The sequence below is a fragment of the Monodon monoceros genome, unplaced genomic scaffold (genome assembly GCF_005190385.1).
Source record: "Monodon monoceros isolate NGI ecotype Baffin Bay Population unplaced genomic scaffold, NGI_Narwhal_1 Super_Scaffold_21, whole genome shotgun sequence".
Lineage (NCBI taxonomy): Eukaryota > Metazoa > Chordata > Mammalia > Artiodactyla > Monodontidae > Monodon > Monodon monoceros.
This window is the reverse complement of record NW_021703778.1, coordinates 37,899,954-37,921,544: the sequence shown is the minus strand read 5'-3', so window position 1 is coordinate 37,921,544 and position 21,591 is coordinate 37,899,954. Positions and strand designations below refer to the sequence as shown.

At 41.0% G+C, this 21,591-nt stretch overlaps 1 protein-coding gene across 2 annotated transcripts in view; it reads left to right on the top strand.

Annotated features, from left to right (window-relative positions):
• Window positions 1-21,591, top strand: part of FANCI (FA complementation group I) — a 78,059-nt gene that overhangs the window by 55,179 nt on the left and 1,289 nt on the right. The window contains exons 20-37 of one of the 2 annotated variants that reach the window (XM_029237290.1): window positions 225-326; window positions 1,248-1,421; window positions 1,497-1,618; window positions 2,145-2,309; window positions 3,167-3,346; window positions 7,664-7,830; window positions 8,159-8,232; window positions 9,816-9,932; window positions 12,317-12,368; window positions 13,406-13,533; window positions 13,633-13,701; window positions 13,887-13,980; window positions 14,262-14,446; window positions 15,521-15,574; window positions 15,657-15,716; window positions 18,767-18,841; window positions 20,745-20,840; window positions 21,092-21,196. In XM_029237290.1, the coding sequence (XP_029093123.1) occupies window positions 225-326; window positions 1,248-1,421; window positions 1,497-1,618; window positions 2,145-2,309; window positions 3,167-3,346; window positions 7,664-7,830; window positions 8,159-8,232; window positions 9,816-9,932; window positions 12,317-12,368; window positions 13,406-13,533; window positions 13,633-13,701; window positions 13,887-13,980; window positions 14,262-14,446; window positions 15,521-15,574; window positions 15,657-15,716; window positions 18,767-18,841; window positions 20,745-20,840; window positions 21,092-21,196 (2,019 nt within the window). Of the gene's footprint in view, window positions 1-224; window positions 327-1,247; window positions 1,422-1,496; window positions 1,619-2,144; window positions 2,310-3,166; window positions 3,347-7,663; window positions 7,831-8,158; window positions 8,233-9,815; window positions 9,933-12,316; window positions 12,369-13,405; window positions 13,534-13,632; window positions 13,702-13,886; window positions 13,981-14,258; window positions 14,447-15,520; window positions 15,575-15,656; window positions 15,717-18,766; window positions 18,842-20,744; window positions 20,841-21,091; window positions 21,197-21,591 lie in introns of both variants that reach the window. The other variant, XM_029237289.1, reaches the window with a different exon arrangement.

The window sequence follows — 21,591 nt, the reverse complement described above, 5'->3', positions numbered from 1 at the left end:
AGAGGTTATGAAGTGGAAATAGGAAAGAAGATCTCAGTTGGTACAGTACCTAAAGCAAGGGCAAAGGATATGGTTGAGTCAAAGCAACACAAATTTTGCTGCAGTGTTCTTTGGACAGTTGGGAAATAATGTCTTAGAAAGCATTAAAGGTGCCATTGGCTTGACCCGCTAAAAAAGTGAAAAACATTCATGAGCCATGGTATCTTTTTCCTTACCATACACAGTTAAAACAATTCTATGAGCCGGAACCTGATATGCTGCCACCTCTGAAATTAGAAGCTTGTATTCTGACCCAAGGAGATCAGATCTCTCTACAGGAACCACTGGTGAGACTTTTTTCCCTCCTCCCAGAACCATTATTTTTACTCTTAAGTAAAACTATCAGCCCTGTTGATATGGTTGATCTTCAGAAACAAATACCTTCCCCTGTGAAGCGCTCTTCCTGGTACTCCCAATGAATTTTTACTCTTAACTGCTTATCTTTTCTGACCCATCTTCACCTTGGTTTTCTTGGTAAGATATCTGCATGTCAGCACTTTACTAAATCAAGGCATCCATTGTTTCTCCCAAGGAGCATTTTATCTCCCGTTTATGGCTCCCTGATTACATATACTAAATAAATATACTTTAGAATGGAGAGAAGGAGGTCACCCAGAAGCAGATGAACCCAGGGGACCTGCTTCATTAGTCTGGGGTATATGATTTAGGCTGAGCTAGAATTGGCATTCTGTCGAACCTTCAGAGGAACTAGGGCAGGTTGGTTTTCTATTCTAGTTGTCTAGCCTCAGAAAGAGAAGAAAAGATAAAAACTGAAACTGTCTCATCCCAAGTGACTTATAACAGATGTCCTCAGCCTGGATCAGAGATGCTAAAGATTGGTCTCCCAAAGATTCCCTCAACATAAACCCCTATCTTTAGAATAGCCTCTGTGACTCAAAGGAGCTAGAGAGGATTTAATTTCACAGCCTGGCTCCATGGTGTTCGTACCAAATCAGAGGCAGCACATCTGATGTTGCATTCTTAGGTGTCAGCTACTTATGAAGCCAGTGCCTTTGGGAAAGGCCAGAAAACAATGCCTCTGTTAGTTCAATTATTTTTTTTCCAGTTTTGTTAATCCACATTGACTTAACTTGTGATGCTAATGAATAACTTACTTTAGCCTTATAAATAAGGATTATTTGTTGATTATCAACAGCTTCATAGGTTATCCTTTAACAAGAATATTCAATTATTATTTTCTTCTGCAGGATTGTCTGCTTTGTTGTATTCAACACTGTTTGGCCTGGTATAAGAGTAGAGTGATGCCCCTACAGCAGAAAGAAGAGGAGGAGGAAGAAGAGGGATTCTACCAAAACTTAGATGATATGTTGGAGTCTATTACTCGTAGAATGATTAAGAGTGAACTAGAGGACTTTGAACTGGTAATTGCTAAGTCTCAGCTGTGTTGAATAATGGAGGTTTTTAGTAGCTTATTAATTTTATCTTCTGTTTTTTAGGACAAATCAGCAGATTTTTCTCAGAGCACTGGTATTGGCATCAAAAACAATATCTGTGCTTTTCTTGTTATGGGAGTTTGTGAGGTTCTAATAGAATATAATTTCTCCGTAAGTAATTTCAGGTAAGGTATTGCTGTGACTCTACTTGTAGTTCATTTTATGTGTGTGTGTGCGTTTTTGTTTTTTTTTTTAACACTAACAATATGCTAGGTATGAGCAGACCACAGACCATACACTATCTATTAATGGACATGTAGCCTAAGACCAATCTATGTTCTTTCTACCAGGGAACACCAAAGCATATGCCAAAGAGGCTGGTGAATTTTGTCCCTCCAGTAGGCTTTAATGTATTCAAAATTCCCCAGACCCTGAACATAAGAACTCCTGATTTTAACAGAGAAATTTTGATTGGTGGTAGTATTGAACTTTCATTCTCTGCAGTGACTGGTATAAATAAGGGAAGAAAAGAAATAACCCAGATTGGTATGACCTGGGAGTGCTATGTTAATGAAGATCCATTCATTTGTAATATTGGGTCTAAAATATGACATCTAAAGAAGCATTGTGATTTCTTTATTACTGTTTGTGAAAATAAACCACAATATTCTGATGCTTGTCCTTGGTGGTCTCTTTTTCTTTTTTACACAGTAAGAATAAGTTTGAGGAGGTTCTGAGCTTATTTATGTGTTACAAGGAACTCTCTGACATCCTTAATGAAAAAGCTGGTAAAGGCAAAACTAAAATGGCCAGCAAAACAAATGATAGTTTTTTGTCCATGAAATTTGTGTCTGATCTTCTCACCGCTCTTTTCAGGTAAGTTTCTAACAGAGTGCTTAAAGACAGCAGTGTGGTGAAGATAAAAATACCTACCCAGGCTCACTGATATTACCTAGCTTGGATTCACACAATTCTTAGCACATATACAGTAAGAAGTAAGGTAGGAGGTTTGTAATTTTCTTGAAATGAAGGCAGAACAATCCTGCCTCGGCATTAAAGAGATACTTTGAATTATTAAAGGAAAAATCAGAAACATGGACTAGTGAATGAAAAAATAGGATGAATTCCAACAATGTGTTCTAAGAAAATCAACCTGAGTAGCTCACACACGCTAACAGATAAAAAAAGAAGAAAGAAAAACCTGAATTAAAAAAAACAAAGGGGCTTCCAAAGAAAAACCTGAATTAAAAAAAACAAAGGGGCTTCCCTGGTGGCGCAGTGGTTGAGAGTCTGCCTGCCGATGCAGGGGACATGGGTTCATGCCCCAGTCCGGGAGGATCCCACATGCCACGGAGTGGCTGGGCCCGTGAGCCATGGCCGCTGAGCCTGCGCGTCTGGAGCCTGTGCTCTGCAACGGGAGAGGCCACAACAGTGGGAGGCCCACGTACCACAAAAAAAACCCCAAAAAACAAAGGAACAACAACAAAAAAAAACCACTAAAGAAAACTAAGACATTTAAATTTCATCAGAGTTAAAGGAGTGGGGGAGGGGGAGAAAGTGAGGTAACACTGAGAATGATATTTGTAGGACAGCCATGGCAGTGACTCTGGCATGGGCTGCTTAGAGTCTGTCATTTAGAGCTTGCTCTGTACTATTACCCTGAACAGTCTCTAGAAAACCTAATTCCAGGTCCCAATAGCTGTAGAGGAATCTTTCTCTTTTTCTCTCTCTAGGGACAGTACCCAAAGTCATGAAGAGAGCCTGTCTGTTCTAAGGTCCAGCAATGAGTTTATGCGCTATGCAGTGAGTGTGGCTCTGCAGAAGGTACAGCAGCTAAAGGAAATGGGGCATGTGAGTGGCCCTGATGGCAAAAACCCAGAGAAGGTCTTTCAGAACCTCTGTGACATAACTCGGTAAGCCCCACTCACCCTTAGAAACTGTTTCCACTTGCTGTGGAGTCTCCAAGAGAAGAAACGGGGGGTGGGGATGAAGGTGGGTTTGAGGTTGGGCATTGCCCTAAAGGTGAAAGTGCAGTCACTATATTGGGTTCTTTTTCCTAGTCATATTTTGGTGTGGATTGTTAGTCACATATAAAACGTTTTTCTATTACCAGGAAGTAAAGAGGGATATTACATAATGACTAAATAATTTATCAAATAGACGTAACAATTTTAAATGTATATGTACCTAACAACAGAGCTTCGAAATACTTGAAGCAAAAATGGATAGAACTGAAGGAGAAATACACAAATAATTATCTACCTCTCTTGGTAATCAGTAGAAATAGATAGAAAATCAGGGAGGACGTGGAAGACTTGAACAACACTATCATCCAGCTTGATTTAATTGACATTTATAGAACATTAAATAAGTTTCAAAATACACGTTCCTTTCATGTGCATATGGTACATTCATCAAGATGGACCAATATTTTGGGCCATAAAACAAACTTAACAAATTTTTAAAATAGAAATCAGCGTGTTCTCTGACCACAACAGAATTAAACAAGAAAGCAGTAACAAAAATATGCGGATAATCCCCGTATATTTGGAAATTAAATGCATTTCTAAATAACCCATAGTCAAAGAGAAAGTCAGAAATTTTAAAATATCTTAATAGAATGAAGATGAACATTTGAGCGTGCCAAATTTTGTATGGTCCAGCTAAAGCAGTGTCTAGGTAGAAATTTAGAACAATCAGTGTTTATATTAGAAAGAAATCTGAAATCTCTAATGTAGGCTTTTACATTAAGAAAATAGACGAGCAGGTTAAAATGAAAGTGAGCAAAAGGAAGGAAGTAATAAAGACAAAAGTAGAATCATTGAAAATAAAAACAGGGGCCTTCCCTAGTTGTCCAGTGGTTAAGAACCCGCCTTCCAATGCAGGGGAATGCAGGTTTGATCCCTGGTTGGGGAACTAAGATCCCACATGCCTCAGAACAACTAAGCCTGTGCTGCAACTACTGAGCCCACGCACCACAACTAGAGAGAAGCCCGTGTGCCGCAATGAAAGATTCCACATGCTGCAACAAAGATCCTGCGTGCCGTAACTAAGACCCAATGCAGCCAAATAAATATTTTTTTAAAAAGAAAGCAAAAACAATAGAGAAAATGAGACCAAAATCTAGTTGAGATCAATAAATTCAATAAACTTTAGCCAGACTGACCAGGAAAAGAAGACACAAATTACAAATACCAGGTATATGAGGAAGAGGAGACATCACTACTGATTCTACACATATTAAAAATTCATAACAGAATGTTAACTTTATGTCAATAAACTTCATAACTTAAACGCACAAATTTCTTTAAACCTCACTCAAGAAAAAATAGGTAACCTGAGTAATCCTATCTCTATTAAAGAAATTGCATTTGTGGTTCAAAATTTTCCCTCAACAAAAACTACAGACCTGCATGTCTCCACCGTTGAATTCTACCAAACATTTTAGGAAATAACACCAATTTATGCAGACTCTTCCAGAAAATGGAGGAGGGAACATGTCCCAACTCATAAGGCCAGTGTAAATTACCCTGATACCAAATCCAGCCAAAGACATTAATAAGAAAAGTACAGACCAAATTCTCTCATGCATATAGATGTAAAAAAATTAGCAAATTCATCCCAACAGTTTATAAGAAGAATAACTTATCATTTAAGTGGAATTTTTCCCAGGATGCAACGTTGGCTCAAAATTTGTAAATCAATCAGTGTAATTCACCATGTCAACAGACTAAAGAAAAAACCATATGTTCATCCCAGTAGATGCAGGCAATCAGAACTCAACATAAACCATGATAAAATCTCTTGGCAAGGGCTTCCCTGGTGGCGCAGTGGTTGAGAATCTGCCTGCTAATGCAGGAGACACGGGTTCGAGCCCTGGTCTGGGAGGATCCCACATGCCGCAGAGCAACTAGGCCCGTGAGCCACAACTACTGAGCCTGCGCGTCTGGAGCCTGTGCTCCACAAGAGAGGCCGCGATAGTGAGAGGCCCACGCACCGCGATGAAGAGTGGCCCCTGCTTGCCACAACTAGAGAAAGGCCTTGCACAGAAACGAAGACTCAACACAGCAAAAATTAATTAATTAATTAATCAACTCCTACTCCCAACATCTAAAAAAAATCTCTTGGCAAACCAGGAATGAAAGAGAATTTTCTCAATCTAATAAAGGATATCCACAAAAACCCTATAGTTAACAGCATACTTAACGAAGAAAGACTCAGTGCTTTCCCCCTTGTGCTTTCACCACTACTATTCAAAATCATACTGGAGGTGGTCCTAGTCAGTGCAGTAAGACAGGAAAAAGAAATAAAAGACAAAAGATTGAAAAAGAAAGAATAACACTGTCTTTATAGACATAATTGTCTACATAAAAATTTCCAAAGATTTATTTTTAAAGCCACTAGATCTATTAAATAAGTTTAATAAGATTGCAGGATTCAAGGCCAGTTTTTTCGAAAACTGTATTTTTATGTACATACTAGTGGTGAACAACTGGAAATTGAAATTTTAAAAACTACCATTTACTATAGTGTCACAAAATGAAAACTACTTAGTGATAAATCTCAAAAACATGCAAGATTGATGTGATGAAAACTATAAAACATTAATGAAAGAAATCAAAGAAGTCCCAAGTAAATGGAAAGACATACAGTGTCCAGGGATTGGAAGATTCAGTGTGTCAAGGTGTGAATTATTCCCAAATTAATCCATAGATTCAACACAATACCAATCAAAATCCTATCAAGCTTTATTGTAGGAATTGACAAGATTATTCTAAAACTTATATGGAAAAGTAAAGGACCTAAAGTAACTAAAACAAATGTGAAATAAAACAACAAAGTTAGAGGACTCCCACTATGTGATTTCAAGTCTTACTATAAAGTTGTTGTGTTTAAGGTAGTGTGGTATTGCTAGAATCAATGGAACAGAAATAGATGGTTCAGAATTGATCTACACAAGCATGGTCTTGACTTTTGACAATGGAGAAAAGTCTTTTCAACATGTAGTTTTGGAACAGTTGGACATGAATATGTGAAAAAATGAATCTTTTATCCATTTCTCATGTTATATACAAAAAATTGACTTGAAATGGATCGGAGACATAAATGTAAAACCAAATATTGTAAAACATCTAGAAGACAGAAAAGGCTTTGCAACCTTGTTTTAGGTAAAAATTTCTTAGATGAAATACCAGAAGCACAGTTGATATTTTTTAAAAATTTAACTCTGTTCTTTGAAAAACACTCTTAAGGAAATGAAAAGACAAGCCACAGATGAGAAAATATTTGCAAAACACATGTCTGATGATGGACTGGTAACCAGAGTATATAAAGAACTCTTAAACTTGTTAAGAAAACAGTCAAATTGCAAAATGGGTAAAATACTTGAACACTTTACCAAAGAAGATGTATAGATGGCAAATAAGAACCCAAAAGGATGGTCAACATAATTAAACACTAGGTAAATGCAAATTAAAATCACAATGAGATATCAGTAAACACCTATTAGAATGCCTAAAAGTTTAGATTGACCATACTAGAGTGTTGTCACGGATGTGGAAGAATTTGAACTCTTACACACTGTTGACAGAAATGTAAATGGTGCAACCACTTTGGAAAATAGTTTGGCAGTTTCTTAAGAAGTTAAGCACACACCTACCATATGATATTCCCACCCCACTCTTAGGTATTTACCCAAAAGAAACGAAAGTAGATGTTGATACAAAGGTTTGTATATGGCAGCTTTATCTGTAACAGCAAAATCTGGAAACAACCCAGAAGTCTGTCAATAGACGGATGGATAAATTGGTGAATGGACAAGCTGTGGTACATCCATACCCTGGAGTACTACTCAGCAATAAAATGGGACAAATTACCAATACATGCAGCAACATAGGTGAATCTCAAAAGCATATGCTGTTAGCAAAGCCAGATTCTAAAGGCTGCATAATGAATGATACCATTTTTATATGATAGTTTGTAAATAGTAAAGCCACTGGGACAGGAAACAGACCAGTGGTTGCTTGCAAAATCGAGGAGAAATAATTGATTACAGAGGAGCACGTGGGAACTTTTGGGGTAATGGAAATATCTTGATTGTGGGGCTGAGTACACAACTGTGTAAGTTAGTCAAAATTCATAGAACTGTACATCTATAGGATGGGAATTTTACTGTATGTAAATTGTACCTTAGTGAACCTGACTTTGAAAATAAAATCACTTTTCTCCAGGGTCTTGCTTTGGAGATACACTTCAATTCCTACTTCAGTGGAAGAGTCGGGAAAGAAAGAGAAAGGAAAGAGCATCTCACTGCTGTGCTTGGAGGGTTTGCAGAAAATATTCAGTGTCGTGCAACAGTTCTACCAGCCCAAGATTCATCAGTTTCTCAGGGCTCTGGGTGGGCATTTCAATTTTGATAGATTCGCTCTGAGTTTGTCTTTCTTAACCAAACCTCTTAATTCTAGTTGTTAACCTACCAGAGGACACCTGAGAAGTCCTAATGTTGGTAAGGAGTGACATCTAGTGGATTCAGAATTGACACTTACTGGATTACATTTATCCACAGTGACTGGAAAATGGAATATAGTATTAAGAAATTGCAGAATGTTAGGAATATAATTAAATCTGCCTCCAGACTTTTTTGGCTTCCTAAAATTTTAGTATGAAAAGGCAAAAAAAAAGCCCAAGCCCATTTCAAAGAAGATAGAGTTCTTTTCCTTTCCTAGATGCCACAGATAAGGAGGAAGAGGTGGAAGTCAGTGTCACTCAAAGAGCAGCATTCCAGATCCGGCAGTTTCAGGTGAGAAGCCTGGGAAACTGCAGTACTTTGTGAGGGTCCTTGGAAAGGGACTGTTAGCAGGGCCAGCTGGTGAGAATGGGCAGACAGTGAGCAAGTAGAACAGGAGTTTCTTCTGGGTCATCATTCAAGCAACAAGACAGAGCTCTTAGAATGAGAGAGAATGCATTTAAAAGGATTCTAGGAAGGATGTGTATTTAAGCCACCCTAACCTGCAGGAGTCATTGCCTCTAAGAATCACCGTTTGAGCTGATGCAGAGAGATAGCCAGGAGCCCATTAATACATGCAAATGTAATTTGGCATTGTCCGTCAGATTGCATAAAGACTGGACAGTGAAGCCTATTAGTTTCTTTTTTAAATTTATTTATTTATGGCTGCGTTGGGTCTTCTTTGCTGCCCACAGGCTTTCTCTAGTTGCAGAGCATGGGGGCTACTTTTCGTCATGGTGCACGGGCCTCTCATTGTGGTGGCTTCTCTTTGCTACGGAGTATGGGCTCTAGGTGCGCAGGCTTCAGTAGTTGTGGCTCGCAGGCTCTAGAGCAGGCTCAGTAGTTGTGGCTCACGGGCCTAGTTGCTCCGCAGCATGTGGGATCTTCCTGGACCAGGGCTCGAACCCGTGTCCTCTGCATTGGCAGGTGGACTCCTAACCACTGCGCCACCAGGGAAGTCTCTCCTATTAGTTTCTAACCACTAGTTGTCACAATATCAGGATCTTTTATCACAGAAGATTTCTTTAATACATAATTTTAAAGTTCCTATTATATGCCAGGGACTGTTCCAGGTGCTGACGATATAGCAAGGGATAAAAGAGACAAAACCCTACCCTCACAGAGCTTACATTGTAGTGGGAAGAGACTAACAGACAAAATACAGTGTTTCAGGTGGTGAGAGAGAAACAGGGAAGGCGTATAGGGAATACCAGCACTGGGGCGTGGTCTAGCCCTGAGGTCAGTGGATGGGCTTCAGGGAGTTGCGAACCACCCAAAACTGGGTGCACGGGAATTCCCTGGCGGTGCAATGGATAGGACTCAGTGCTTTCACTGCCATGGGCCCGGGTTCAATCCCTGGTTAAAGAACTAAGATCCCGCAAGCTGTGTGGCACGGCCAAAACAGAGAAAAAAAAACTGGGTGCACAATTCATTCCTGATGTACATTTGGCAGGGGGTTGGAGAAGGAGTCCATAGTTCTCAAGAGAACACTTAGAATCAGAAACAGGGTAAGAAACCACCTATTCAATCCAGGTTTATTTTCAGCTTTTATCCTCTTGGATTTTTGGTGTTTTTGCGGTATGCGGGCCTCTCACTGTTGTGGCCTCTCCCCTTGCGGAGCACAGGCTCCGGACGCACAGGCTCAGCGGCCATGGCTCACGGGCCCAGCAGCTCCGCGGCATGTGGGATCTTCCTGGACCAGGGCACGAACCCGTATCCCCTGCATCGGCAGGCGGACTCTCAAGCACTGCGCCACCAGGGAAGCCCCGGATTTTTGGTGTTTTTGAATCCTTTCTGTCCCAGCCTTAGGAATCTCCAGGTAGATGTCTCTTCTCCCTGTTAGTAATATGTTTCTGTGTATACTTTTCCTTTCTCAGAGGTCCTTGTTGAATATACTTAGCAGCCAAGAAGAAGACTTTAACAGCAAAGAAGCCCTCCTACTCGTCACTGTTCTCTCCAACTTGTCCAAGCTGCTGGAGCCCTCCTCCACTCAGGTATGAGTACCACTCATTCACTCCCACTTAGCATCCCTCAGAAGGCAGGGAGTATTACGTCCTAAAGTATATATCTAAATGTCTGCTTGAAATCTGGCTTATTTAAAATAATATATTCAGTTATGCTTCTGAATTAATATAAGATGTATAAGATGTACCTTTCGCAACATAGTGTTTCTACCATGTTATAATTACTGCTTTTGTTTGTTTGGCCACTGTCAAGGGTAAACAGTAAGCACTACAGAAAAAATCTTGTTTATCTGTGGAGTTCAGCCTTCTTAATGTGGGTTTTTCCCCACTCTTGGTGTTTTCTCTTCTTTTCTAAAATGAAAGTATGTTAATTATCAAGAAGGTAGCTGACATTCAGCAGTTAACTTTGTCATCAAGGTTAGCTGGTACTGAGTTTGGGAGAGATTCAACAAAAGGTGATAAGTCAGAAAGCATGATCATAGTCCTAAAACAGAATCAGTTCTGCCCAGATAGGTTTTAGGTATATGTGTATGGGTCTGCACACATACACGAAGAATGTATGTACCCACATGAGCATTCACACATACAGAATAAGAGAAGTGCCACATTTTGTGGGTCTGTTCCATTCAGGAGTGATTTCCCTAGAGGATGATAAAGAGAGTCCTTGAGAGCCTAGGGCTGTGTGGTTCTACCACACCTCTTTCCTGATCTGTGAGGAGACAAGTTGGAGTGCTGAGATGCAAGCCTCCTTGTGTAAGGCCTTGCTTTAGGAAGCGCTAGCCAGACCAGCCCTGTGTGTTATGGTGTTTGAGCACTGGAAAGCAGACTTGATTTTCCTGTTGTCCTAGTTCCAGGTAGCCCAAAGAAAATCCCTTTTGTTACTTATGTCATCCTAGATCCAAACAACGCATCTGCACTTTACTTTCAGCTTCATTCTTTCATATTGCTACTTTTGCTGCAAGGAGCCCAGGATTAGGAAGGAAACACGGACAGAGAATTGGAACATGGTGACATCTGAGGGAAAATAAATAGATTTGGAAAGGCTAATATAAACAGGAACTTTTTAAATTTAATTTTCATCACGTACCCCCTCGTAACTTCAGGTAGTCTGTTTAAATTTTTTTAGTTTAATTTTGAATGGGTAATAAAGTTCTATGATTTGAAAACCAGAAATTATAAAAAGATTTACAGGAAATGGTCTCCCTTCTATTCATGTCCTCCATCTGTTCAGTTCTTCTTTTCCCCCGATAAGTAAATAATCTTCTTTTAGTTTCTTATGTAAAGAGTTTTTTATTCCTATACAGCAATATGAATATAGATTCTTATTCCTGACCCTACCCTCTTCACACAAAAGCTTGTTCAGCATCCTGCTTTATTTATTTGTTTCATTTAATACTGTATTCTGGAAATCAGTATTCTACAGTAATCACTGTATTCTGGAAACTTTTTATATCAGTTCGCAGAGAACTTTCAGTTAGCCTCTAAATTGATCTTTTTCCCCAACAGATCAAAAACTAGATTCTTTTTTTTTTTTTTTTGCGATACGCGGGCCTCTCACTATTGTGGCCTCTCCCGTTGCGGAGCACAGGCTCCGGACGCGCAGGCTCAGCGGCCATGGCTCACGGGCCCAGCCGCTCCGCGGCACGTGGGATCTTCCCGGACCGGGGCACAAACCCGCGTCCCCTGCATCGGCAGGCGGACTCTCAACCACTGTGCCACCAGGGAAGCCCCAAAAACTAGATTCTTAATCATTGTTTTACTCTTAAGTATCACTGCATTTCAGTGCCTTTGTGGCTGAAAGCCTATCCCAAACAACTGCTGAAGCAGAAAGCTGAGTGTGTATCTGGCAACATAGGACCTACTATCCCAAGACCTTAAGCTTCCCTGAACTCTTTTCTTTTTCTTTTTTCTTCTTCTTTTTTTTTTTTTTTTTTTTTTTATCCCTTCTCTCTTTTAACCTCCTGTGGCCTCTTGGCTCCTAATAGCTAATTCAACTATCACTATGGCCAGGATCTTACTCTCCTGCACCTCTGTTAGCTTACTATCCTTAAAGATGTCTCAAATGCAGAGAATGTGGGGCATGGGAAGAGGAAAAAGGGTACTTTAGCCCTAGACGGTGGTGGGAGGGGCAGAGGAAGCTCAAAGGGTAAGAGCCCAGACCCCAGGACCTTTGGCCCTTAATGAGGGCATTGAGAATTGAGTCATATGCTATATTTGAGAAAAGTATCAAGAAGTCTTCTCATAACTTTGGACTTATTTTTATGCTATTTTTAGTAGATTACTACCACTTTAGATCCAGGCACGTGTTTTAGCAGGTGATTTGCTTAGACTTGGAAAGGTCTAGGGCTCTTTTAGTCTGGCAACACCTAGGTCTGTCTTTTGGCATGTTTCTGTAATATCTGAATGATCTCTAGTTTGTGCAGATGTTATCCTGGACAACTAAGATTTGCAAGGAAAACAGCTGGGGTAAGTTTCCTGACATGTTTCCTTTTAGGCTTTATATAAAATCATCACCACCAAACAACATTTAGAAAATTCACCAGAGTGGCCAAAATGAAAAAACCACACACAATACCAGTACCAAGTGTTGGTAAGAATATAGAGCAGTTGAACCTCTCGTTCGCTGCTGCTGGAGCTGTAAGTTGGTATAACCACTCTGGAAAACTGTTTAGCAATATCTAACTACTAAAATTAAACATACGCTTATGATCCAGCAGTTCCACTCCCAGCAAAAATAGGTGGAAGAATTCTCACAGCAGCACTATTCTGATAGGCAAAATCGAACCCAAATATTCATCAGCAGTAGAATGGATCAAGGGATTGTGCTGTATACACACCGTGGAGCACTGTAATGAGAATGAACAAACTCCACTGACACACAACATGGAGGAATCTCACACACATAACATTCAACAGAAGACAACAGACAGATAAAAGAGTACTTACTGTACGATTCCATTTAGATAAAGTTCAAAATCAGACAAAACTGGATTACACTTACAAGGCAGAATAGCATTTTCCTTGGTGGGGGGAGGGGGCAGTTCTGGGGTGCTGGTAGTGTTCTGTTTCTTGACCTGTGTGCTAGTTATGCAGTGATAGTGACTAATAATGGGAAACATCTCCCTTGTTTGGACTCGTGGATAGAAGTGCACCTTTGTGGGAGAGCTGCCTTGATTGGAGTGTGTGCAGCACAGGGATATTGTGCCTGAAATATGACGAGCTACATGTTCCAGTTAGGCACCCCACACCCCCCAAAGGACTGACTTGGATTATATATATTTATATATATATATATATATATATTTATAATATAATATATATTATAATATATATTATATATGTATATATTATATTATATATATAATATATAATATATAATATATATAATTATATATAATTATATATATTATATAAATATATTATAGTATATATAATATATTATATATTATATTATAATATATATAATATTATATTATATATATTTCTTTCCTTCCCACTCCTAGAGGATGCCTCATTTTGCAAGGGCTTGATGAATTTGCTCTTCAGCCTCCATGTTTTGTGTAAGAGTCCTGTGACCCTGCTGCGTGACTTGTCCCAGGATATCCATGGACATCTTGGAGACATAGACCAGGTGCCATAGTGAGCCTTTAATAATACAACACCCTGAGTTGGGGATAGAGGCCAGGGGAACAGCCTTGCTGTCATATCTCACCTCTCTTTCCCTCCCCAGGATGTAGAAGTGGAGAAAACAAACCACTTTGCAGTGGTGAATTTGAGAACAGCTGCCCCTACTGTCTGTGTAAGTGTTGATCCCCGACCCTTTGGAAATAGCCTTGTCTTACCTTCCATTTTATTCCCTGTGAAGAGTGAATTATAGTGGCTCACCTCCTGAGGCCTGTAACCCACCCGCAGGTGGCCATGGTTATCATATTACACCAGCAGCTATGTGCAATGAGCCATGCCAGGCATTCTTTTCTTTCACAGTTACTTCTTCTGAGTCAGGCTGAGAAGGTCCTAGAAGAAGTGGACTGGCTAATCACCAAGCTTAAGGGACAAGTGAGCCAAGAAATTATACCAGGTAAGTTAACTAAAATCTGAACTGGAGGACTGCATAAAAGCAGATACCCTGAGCTCTGTTTGTTTGTGCTAGATTTCCAAAGTAATGAAGGAAGTAGAAGGTAGTGTGCCTTATGACAACATGATTATTAATGTATTCTGCATGATGAATTAAATACATGCTCATTTTCCTTACAGACTTCCTAGTTAATGATGTTTTGTTGGTTTCTAAATCTCTTTCACTTGAACTAGAAAATAAGGCCAGTTGGGTTTGAATATGCCAGTTTCCCTTCCTTTCAGAAGAAGCCTCTTCTCAGGCAACCCTACCAAATCATCCCATTGAGAAAGCCATCATCATACAATTGGGAACTCTGCTTACATTTTTCCACGAGCTGGTGCAGACAGCCCTGCCATCAGGCAGTTGTGTGGACACCTTATTAAAGGACCTTTGCAAAATGTACACCATTCTTACAGCGCTTGTCAGATATGTGAGTATTGGAGAGACAGTCACTACTATCATTCTGTCCCACCCAGCCAGGACATTACCCCCTGCTGCAGAATGCCCCTGTGCAGAGAGCTCTTGCCTACATCTTTGCAAGTGATGGTTTGATCAGTAGGTGACAGCCGTCTCCACAGGCCCAGAAATAACAGTTGAGGCATAATTCTAAATCTGTTTTTAGAGGCCCTTGTTTCTTTAGGATATGAGTATGTAGCACCTGATGGAGAGTAAATGCCTCTTCAAACACCTTCTAAGACTCAGTCTAAACTATAGCTATAGAACTTAATCTGATTCCAATTGCACAAAAAATTAGACTATTGCAGACCAGTCTGGGCACTGACAAGGTGTTTGTTCCTTTAACAAGTGGGTGTTAAATGCCTCACAGGTCAGGTACTAGGGTAGGGAATAATTATTTTTAAAAAATAAAAGGCATAACTTGCCCTGGGTTTAAGTTAATGCTTCTTAGTATCTGTTAACAAGAAACTCTTTTTATACTTGCAATATTTTGATTCTCAGCAGACATTCAGAGAGTGATAAGAACTAGGTAATTTAGTTCTGATTCTAGCAACGACCCACATTAAATACTTAGAAAGGCACAGACAACCCAAGAAAGATAGTAGACCACCTCATACCATGTACCCAAACAGCAGTGTGGCCATTTCTGAGAAGGTGCAGCTCTGGCTACAAGGTATGGCTACTAAGCTTCTGTGGTAGAAATACTGAGAACCTCTAATCTTTATTGGCTTTTTCTAAAGCAAAAACAGCAAAGTCATTGGTTTTCTAGATGCAGGGACTACCAGCCTGAAGGATTTTTAAAGCAATAAACAGAAGAAGTCAGAAACAGAAACCCTTTATTACCTGCTGTCTGGGAAGCTTTGGAGCTTAGAGGAGGGGAAAAAGGAAGCCTTGAGTCTAGGATTCTCCATGAATAAGGTAGCTTATTTTCTTTTCCCTCTCCAGTCAGAGCAATAAGTCATACTCCATTTGCTCACTGAGTCACTACCTGTAGTTTCATGGGACATTTATATAGGAGGGCATGCTAAATCTTGGAATCTTTTGTTAGTATCTCCAGGTGTGTCAGCACTCCAGAGGAATTCCGAAAAATATGGAAAAGCTGGTGAGTTGAGAATGCCTTTCCTAGGAACGGGGAAAGCATCTTATTCCCACAGTTACATTGATTTCCTTCTCCTTTGCTGCAGGTGAAGCTGTCAGGTTCGCACCTGACCCCGCTATGCTATTCTTTCATTTCTTACATACAGGTAAGTGATTCAGTCTGTACCAAAATGCATCCTCAAGTAGGAAAGGACTCCTTATATTCCCAGGGGACCACTAGGTCAACTGAGCTAAGCGTATATAAAGTTTCTTCCCTACTTACAGTAAGCCAAAGGTGCCCATATGAGAACAAGCCAAGGTTTGAAGTCTTTACAGCAAGGAAGTCTTTATATAAAAAAAAAAAAAGTTTGATTTAGAGAGAGAAGGCATTTGATATGTGTACACTTGGAGCAGGGGAGAAACAAACATGCTTGGGCTCAGTGACTTGGTTTATTTCTGGGTGATTCCAAATCCATGCCTTTGGGCATCCTTTGGGAATGTAAGTAAAGTAGCAACCATAGTGAGAATGAATGAGGTGATGCATGGAAAGTGCTTAACACAACATCAGGCAAGTGTTCTCTAATGTTAGCTGTTCTAAAAAAATGAACGTGGCCTTACAGCATCATTTCCCAAGCTGAACTCTATGGAACGTTTTGCCAAATAGTAATATTAGGTATTAAAAACACCAAGAATAGGACTTCCCTGGTGGCGCAGTGGTTAAGAATCTGCCTGCCAACGCAGGGGACATGGGTTCGAGCCCTGGTCCGGGAAGATCCCACATGCCGCGGAGCAACTAAGCCTGTGTGCCACAACTACTGAGCTTGCGCTCTAGAGCTCGCGAGCCACAACTACTGAGCGTGCGTGCCACAACTACTGAAGCCGCATGCCTAGAGCCCGTGCTCCGCAACAAGAGAAGCCACCGCAATGAGAAGCCCGCGTACTGCAACAAGGAGTAGCCCCCACTCTCCGCAACTAGAGAAAGCCCACGTGCAGCAACAAAGACCCAACGCAGCCAAATAAATAAATAGGTGAATAAATAAGTTAATTAATTTTTTTAAAAATTAAAAAAAAAAAAAAGACCAAGAACAGCTAGTTAAGAGGCCAAGCTGAGACTTGAACCCAAGTACTTTGACTCTACAACAGGGGTCAGCAAACATTTTCTGCAAAAGGCCAGATGGTAAATGCTTTTAGGTTTTGCAGACCATACAGTCACTGTCACAACTAAACTCTGCTGTTGTAGCATAAAAGCAGCCATAGTCAATACACAAATGAATGAGCTTGGCTGTGTTTAATAAAACTTTATTTTAAAAAACAAGCAGTGGGCCTCTGGGTTGTAGTTGGTTACCCCTTGCTCTAGAATCATACTTGGTACTCACTGACATGTAAAATGTTGGGAGGTTTTGGGGTTTTGTGTTTGACCCCATTCTCAAGCTCTTCTTCTGCTTATCACCAGGCACCTTCTAGACTATCTTTTTTTCTACATTACAGAAAAACCAGTTTATGTATTCCCTGGATATTTCCCCCCTTCTCGATTCATATTTGACTTAAAGCCTTACTTGACGAGTCAGCTGATCCACAGGCAAACATTTTTCTCTTTGTGAGATGTGCTTAATGAGTGACCTTGGGCAAGAGCCCACATGGTTCCACTAACTCCAACTTCTATCTAGAAATCTGGATTGCATTTGCCACATCTTTCAGAGAGCTGTTTATTCTCTTATAGCCCCTTTCTTTTTCTCATAGCCTTGGATCTCAGTGGGAAGAAAGCAATGAAAGCCATTGCTCCAAAACCCTTAGCATCCTGCTCAGAACTGTATACCTTTAAAAGATGCTTCTGGGCTTCTCTGGTGGCACAGTGGTTGAGAATCTGCCTGCTAATGCAAGGGACACAGGTTCGAGCCCTGGTCTGGGAAGATGCCACATGCCATGGAGCAACTAGGCCCGTGAGCCACAACTACTGAGCCTGCGCGTCCGGAGCCTGTGCTCCGCAACAAGAGAGGCCGTGATAGTGAGAGGCCCGCACACCGCGATGAAGAGTGGCCCCCGCTTGCCACAACTAGAGATAGCCCTCGCACAGAAATGAAGACCCAACACAGCAAAAATAATTAATAAACTCCTACCCCCAACATCTTTTAAAAAAAAAAAAAAAAAAAGCTGCTTCTCTTCCAGCTACAATTTTAGTCCTACCTGAATCAGCAGAAATGGGCAGTAGATGGGGTTGATTTAGGGAGTTCCAACAAGCTGCCATGTTGGGTACAACTTTTAGGAAGATGGCTCACTTCCCATTTGGTCCACATGAGTTCTGTCTGTGGCTGATACTCTGCCCCTCCCTTAAAAAGTCTTCACCCTCTACCCTGCCTTCCAGGGCCAAAAGCAAGTTTCTTCATACCAGCATCTCTGGGATCCCTGCATTTTCTTATTTTCCAGAACATGCCGTGTGGACCAAGCCTCCTGCCTTTCATATAGCTCCAGTAGTATAATTTGTCTCCATTTGCAGGTCTCTGTTTTTAATTTTTTTCCTTGTCATGTGGAACGTGGTAATGTTCCATTCCTGGAGGGCACAGAACTCCCCTTCAGGTAAAAGGTTCCTGTTTGTGTACCTCACACTTGGGTGGTCTCTCCTGACTCATGTCTCAGTTCTCTTCTGCCTTATCAGAATCCTGTTCTTCTTGGTTCCCTTTCTTATTGGTTCTTCCTTTTTCCAGGAGCTCTTTATTCTCTAATTATGTACAACATAGGGAAATAAGTGTTCCTATGACCTTTAAACCCTTCTGGAGCATGTAACCACTTGTCATGTAAGATACATCGCTCCGGGAACAGCTTCTCCAGCTTCCTCTTCTTTATGCAACCCAAATTTAGCTAACTTCCCAGTTGGGAAACACCTATTCCTACTTAACCGTGACAGTCCTTTTGTGCCTCACTAGTCCCTTGGCTGCCCTGCTATAGTAATGGTTGGTCCTGCCCTCACTTCCATGTGCTAGATGCATCCAAGAGCAAGATGGTAAACCTCCCAACAAAAAATAGAAAAATGAGGATTATAAAGCGTCCCAGAATGCTTCCCACCTTCCGGCATCTGCTGCAGGATAATCTCTTCACCCAGACTTGGTCCCCCTAAGAGTTCCCCCATACTCCACTGTAATCATACTAGAAATTTACCACTAGCCTGCCAGCTCTACAGAACAATCTTCAGGAATGACAGAATTTGTTTCTATTTCTTTAGAACAAGAAGAGTAAGAGCCTAAAACACACAGGAGAAAAGAAAAAGGAGAAAACCGCTGCTGGGCCCACAGCCATGGTAAGCTGCTGACAGTGATCAAGATGTGGTTGCTGGGACTTCCCTGGCAGTCCAGTGGTTAGGAATCTGAGCTTCCACTGCAGGGCGCATGGGTTTGATCCCTGGTCAGGGAACTGGGATCCCGCATGCCGCACAGCACAGCCAAAAAAAAAAGTGGTTACTGATGAACCTTGAAAATATTAAGTGAAAGAAGCCAGTCAGAAAAAAACTACATAATGAGTCCATTTATATGAAATGTCCAGAAAAGGCAAATCTAAAAAGACAGATTAGTGGTTGCCTAGAACTGGGGAGTGGGGGGAAGGGGGGTGTTGGAGAAACTGGGAAGGTGACTGCTAAAATGGGTGTAGGATTTCGGGGCGGGGGTGAAAATGTTCTAAAGTTGATTATGGTGATGGTTACACAACTCTCTGAATACACGAAAACACACCGAACTGTACAATATAAATGGGTGAATTATATCTCAGTAAAGCTGGGGGGGAAATGTTTGTGTATGGCTCCTTCTCAGCTCATGCACTTTATGTTCAGATGGAACATCTTTTCCCTCTGAACCAAAAAACATATACTTTATTCAGGAAGTACCAGAAAATCTTGAGCTCTTTCTTTAAAAATAGAAATAGCTTAGGATAACCATTGCGAAGGAACTGGTTTTAGGAAAAGTTAATGAGTGCAAAAGGTGCTCCCTAAAGGATGTGAAAGAGTTGGAGAGGGTACAGGGAAGTGGGTTCTCTAGTGCACTGCTGGCAAAGGTGAGAATTCAGTACTCTCTCACGGGGGCAGTGTGGCAATAACTGCTCAATTTTAGACCTATACATTCACACACACACACTCTTTACTACAACAATTGCATTTTTAGGATATAGAAATTGTAAAGGCCTATGTACAGAATAGTCCTAGCAATGTTGTAAAGTAAAAGTGAAATACTGGGAAAACTAAGATACCCACTAATAAAGGACTGGCTAAATGGGTTTATAGTACCTTTATACTGCAGAATACTATGCAGACATGAAAAAAATACAAATCTAAATGTTCAGATATAGGATTCTCTCCCAAGATAATGTTAAAAAGAAAAAAAAAAGATGAAAACAATGTCCTCATTTGTAGTTTCAAAGAATATATATGGAAACATGTCTATATACTTAAGAAACATATGGAAGGATCTACAAGTTACAATTCAAGTTGAGTGGAAAGAGATGTATTAATACCAGCAATGAAAACTCATATGTAGACCAGAGAGAGAGGTAGTGTAGAGTGGGCTCATTGCTACAAGAATATCAAGTCAGGCAACCAAGTATCTACAAATGGTCCATCCCTCAGCCAGTTTCTAGGTAACAGATATTTAGGAATTATAAATAGGAGGATTCATTGCAATCTCCATTAGCATTTAGGTCCTTTGCTGAGAGTGAACTGTTAAAAAAATCTTAATTACTGGTATATAAGTAAAACTGCATTTGATTGGAAGACTGACTAGCTTTCTTCCAAAGCCATGAGCAGTTCTGCTACAGACAGCTTCAGAGGACTTCAAGAACCCTTGAAGGGACTTCCCCGGTGGCGCAGTGGTTAAGAATCCGCCTGCCAGCACAGTGGACATGGGTTTGAGCCCTGGTCCGGGAAGATCCCACATGCCGCGGAGCAACTAAGCCCGTGTGCCACAGCTACTGAGCCTGTGCTCTAGAGCCCGTGAGCCACAACTACTGAAGCCTGCATGCTACAACTCCTGAAGCCCGCACGCCTAGAGCCCGTGCTCTACAATGGGTAGCCTCCACAATGAGAAGCCCCCGCTTGCCACAACTAGACAAAGCCTGTGCGCAGCAACAAAGACCCAACGCAGCCAAAAATAAATTTATGTAAAAAAAAAAAAACACCTTGAACCCAAAACTTAGGTCTTCTCTTCTTTGCCCTGTAGGCCAGAGCTCTTCGGGAAACCAAGCCAATCCCTAATCTCATCTTTGCCATTGAACAGTATGAAAAATTTCTCATCCACCTTTCTAAGAGGTCCAAGGTAAACATACTGTTTTCTACCAATTCCATTTACCCTGTGAAGGGACCTGGCAAACTGAAGCAACACAACTGCAGTGGGGGGAAAATCTGCAGTTCTTTTCTGTTTCTGATGGCCTGAATCCAAACATTCATGGATTCAAGTGGGTGTGTGCCTTCCTAGAGGAACTGAAGGGTTTGTCAGAGATAGTTTAGGCTGTCCTGGGCAGGAGCTATCAGTAGGAAAATGTGCCCATGTTTACAATCCTGTCACAGGTGAACCTGATGCAGCATATAAAGCTTAGCACCTCACGGGACTTCAAGATCAAAGGGAACATCCTGGACATGGTTCTTCAAGAGGATGAGGATGAAGATGAAGAGGTCAGTGCCTGCTTCTGACTGAAGTGCAGCAAGCCCTAGCCACCCTTTCTAACTGGGGTTAGCAGCCTGTCTGGGGGCAGCCACGGGTTAGTGGAGGAGCAACAACCACAGAGAACGGGCCAAAAGGTGGTCAGACAAAGTTGAAACAGGCTCCTCAAGAGAGGGGTTGTAAACTTGGAACCATACCCAGTTGCCCAGGCTTGTATACATTTTGGGTAGACATTTCCAGAAAGGGGGTGATGAAAACAAGACCCCTTTCTGTGGGTCTTCCCCTGTGATCTTTTGAACCATTGGAAAATCACGAGCCTAAGCATTCTGGCTCAGAAAGCAGTTTACTTCCTCTTTTATCATGCCCTCATTCGAAGGAGGGCCACTCTATGATCAGCTCAGGTTGT